The sequence below is a fragment of the Propithecus coquereli genome, unplaced genomic scaffold, assembly GCF_000956105.1.
Source record: "Propithecus coquereli isolate 6110/MARCELLA unplaced genomic scaffold, Pcoq_1.0 Scaffold21, whole genome shotgun sequence".
NCBI classification, from domain to species: Eukaryota; Metazoa; Chordata; class Mammalia; order Primates; family Indriidae; genus Propithecus; species Propithecus coquereli.
In genome coordinates, this window is record NW_012146078.1 from 1,153,012 (window position 1) to 1,155,546 (window position 2,535).

General features: G+C 35.5%; 1 protein-coding gene across 1 annotated transcript in view; it reads right to left on the reverse strand.

Annotated features, from left to right (window-relative positions):
• Positions 1 to 2,535, reverse strand: part of NSUN3 (NOP2/Sun domain family, member 3) — a 64,586-nt gene that overhangs the window by 38,837 nt on the left and 23,214 nt on the right. The window contains exons 4-5 of the mRNA XM_012644327.1: positions 1,987 to 2,141; positions 1,093 to 1,214 (exon numbers count right to left, since the gene is read on the reverse strand). Coding sequence (XP_012499781.1) covers positions 1,093 to 1,214; positions 1,987 to 2,141 — 277 coding nt within the window. The remainder of the gene's footprint in view (positions 1 to 1,092; positions 1,215 to 1,986; positions 2,142 to 2,535) is intronic.

The following is a 2,535-nucleotide window of genomic DNA, read 5'->3' on the forward strand; positions in this document are numbered from 1 at the left end:
TTGGAAGTCACAATGCTAATGAGCCATCACAAAATTTAGTAACTGTATAAGGTACAAGGGATAACAATGGCAAGGCCCAGAGTAGCAGGAATAATTCATTAAGAAGACAAATCAATAAAGTTTAGATGAGAAATATGATTTAGAGAAGTAGCTAGGCAACATCTCAAAGCTAATAACCCAAGAGGTAAAAGGAAAAGGTGGTACAGAGTTTTCAAAATATCTTAGGGTTATATGAAAGGCTGACAGCAGAAGCATACAAACAAGTGGTCTAATTGCCAAATGAGAAATGTTGGCTACTACAAGAATCACTACAATGAGCCGATACATGATCTGGTACGAGAACAAGACTATGTATTAGTATTGATTGTAATGTTTAGGTAATGGCATATGTTCATTGTTGTGTATCAGTCAGAAGTTGGAAGTAAAGCATGTTGTCAGAAATGCATACCATCATTCACTGTCATTCTACATGTAAGAGGTAATAAGTGATAAGGCACCATTTAACTATATTTTAAATATTCTGAAGAATTTTTTTCAGCATTAAAAAAATGGGAATTACTTAGGAGTAGGGTATAAACTGAAATCTTTTTTGGAACCAAAACAAGAATTTCCCCAAATGCCTCTGTTCTGAAGGAAACCAAGTATCTCTCTTGGAAAATTCTTGGAGTGAAGATAAAGTGCTAACAACTAGCTATAACTTCCTAGGGGATGATTCATCCAGAACATTATAAAAAATGCATCATGATCCCAAACTGCTCTTACATGGGGGCTACTCAGATTCTGGCAAAAGAAAGAATAATGTGATGAACCCTAGGCTTGGGATGGTCCCAGCAAGCAAACAACTTTGAACCACAGTAAAATTGTTTATGCCTTTTAAAAGACAATGCACAGCAATACTACATTTCATTGCGGGGAGTGGGGTGGGCATTATAGCATGAGAGCTGAAAAGGCTGGAATTAGAAGTGTAGCCTCTGGAGGAATATTTGCTGATACCTTCACAGGAAGCCCCCCATTTGGGGGCCTGATATGTTTTGTCACCCTATTTAAATTACATTAGAAACTCAAATTCCTTTTTGTATTAACAGTCCTCACCTTAAGAGTTCTATCTGTAGAACAGGCAAATTCCTCCTTTGACTTATCCTACAGGCTGCCTTCTGAGAGTCAGAAGAGAACAACCAACTTCGATCATTTGAACATGGAGCATCCACTAACACCTAGCGAGAAAAAAGGACAAATGATGCAAATATACAGTGACAGTATATTCTTAGGCACAAAGAGATAGAGAAGCCATGTAAAACGTGACAAATAGCAAATAAATAAAAACATTTCTTTTGAAACTGAAAATATACCACAGTACTTTTTTTTCTTTAAATATCTGTTCAGCAGTCTAGTGGTACAGTCTTTATTACATTTTTCCTCAGTAACACTTTTCAGAAAATTTTCCTATTTATTTTCTGGTTTAGTTTTTTTTTTTCTTTTTTGGAGGGGGGATAGGAGAATTAAAGTCTACTTATGTCTATTAATGATATTTCATATTCTTGACGACTGCAGCAAAAACTTTTACAAAAGTTACTCTTTGTAAAACTGCCATTACTGTATTTCTGAATTCTCAGCATTTATTTTAAGAACTAGTATTTCAATTTCAGTTGACTAAAATGACCTCTTTTTCTTCTCATATAAAATGTTACTGAATTAAAGCAACACAGTGCACATGTTTGTGTACTGACCCAAATAACACCTGATCTTTACCTGAGTACCCAGAAATATAAAACATTATATAATCCCCAATACCGATGTTACCACTTCCTTTGTACCATGCTGACCATCAAATGAAAACTGCTTCCATGTTCACTTTATCAAAATTTCCCAGAGTACTGAGAAACTGTATCAGGCTATGTCTGGGAGCAGATGGAAACTAATAACACGGCAACAGAATTAGTGGTATTATTGGGAGTCCGTCGGTTTGTCACAATTCAGTGGAAGTACCTTGTCAAATGTTTCAGGCTGGGCATCTCCCATTTCTCTGCCATCCAATTCAGACACTTTAATTGCATTTATCAAAGGCTGTGGGATGAAAGATTCTAATGTCTGCCTCAGCCACCTCAATCTCAGACTATCGTATTCATTACAATGAAGATAACCTAAATATAAAGAATTAAAAAGTTTCAGATGAAGGCAATAGAGATATTAAATTTCTACTTTTCAGAAAATAAATTTCAGAAAGACATCAATCAATTCATAATTATGCAGAAATAGGCCTCAGAGGTAAACATTATAATTATCTTCTGCTTTAAAAACAGAAATATATATATTTATACACACACACACACACACACACACTGCATAAAATATTTACAATAGTCATGCCTACACGGCTTCTCAGAAGCTCTCAGCATTTGCTCGATCAAGTTTAATTTTGGAGGTGAAGCCTACAAGGATCATGAATCTGTAAAGATATGCTATCTAATCAACGCCTCAGACACAGTTCTCACCCTACAGCACTAACTCTTAAGAGCAAAGAACAATACAGTGTAT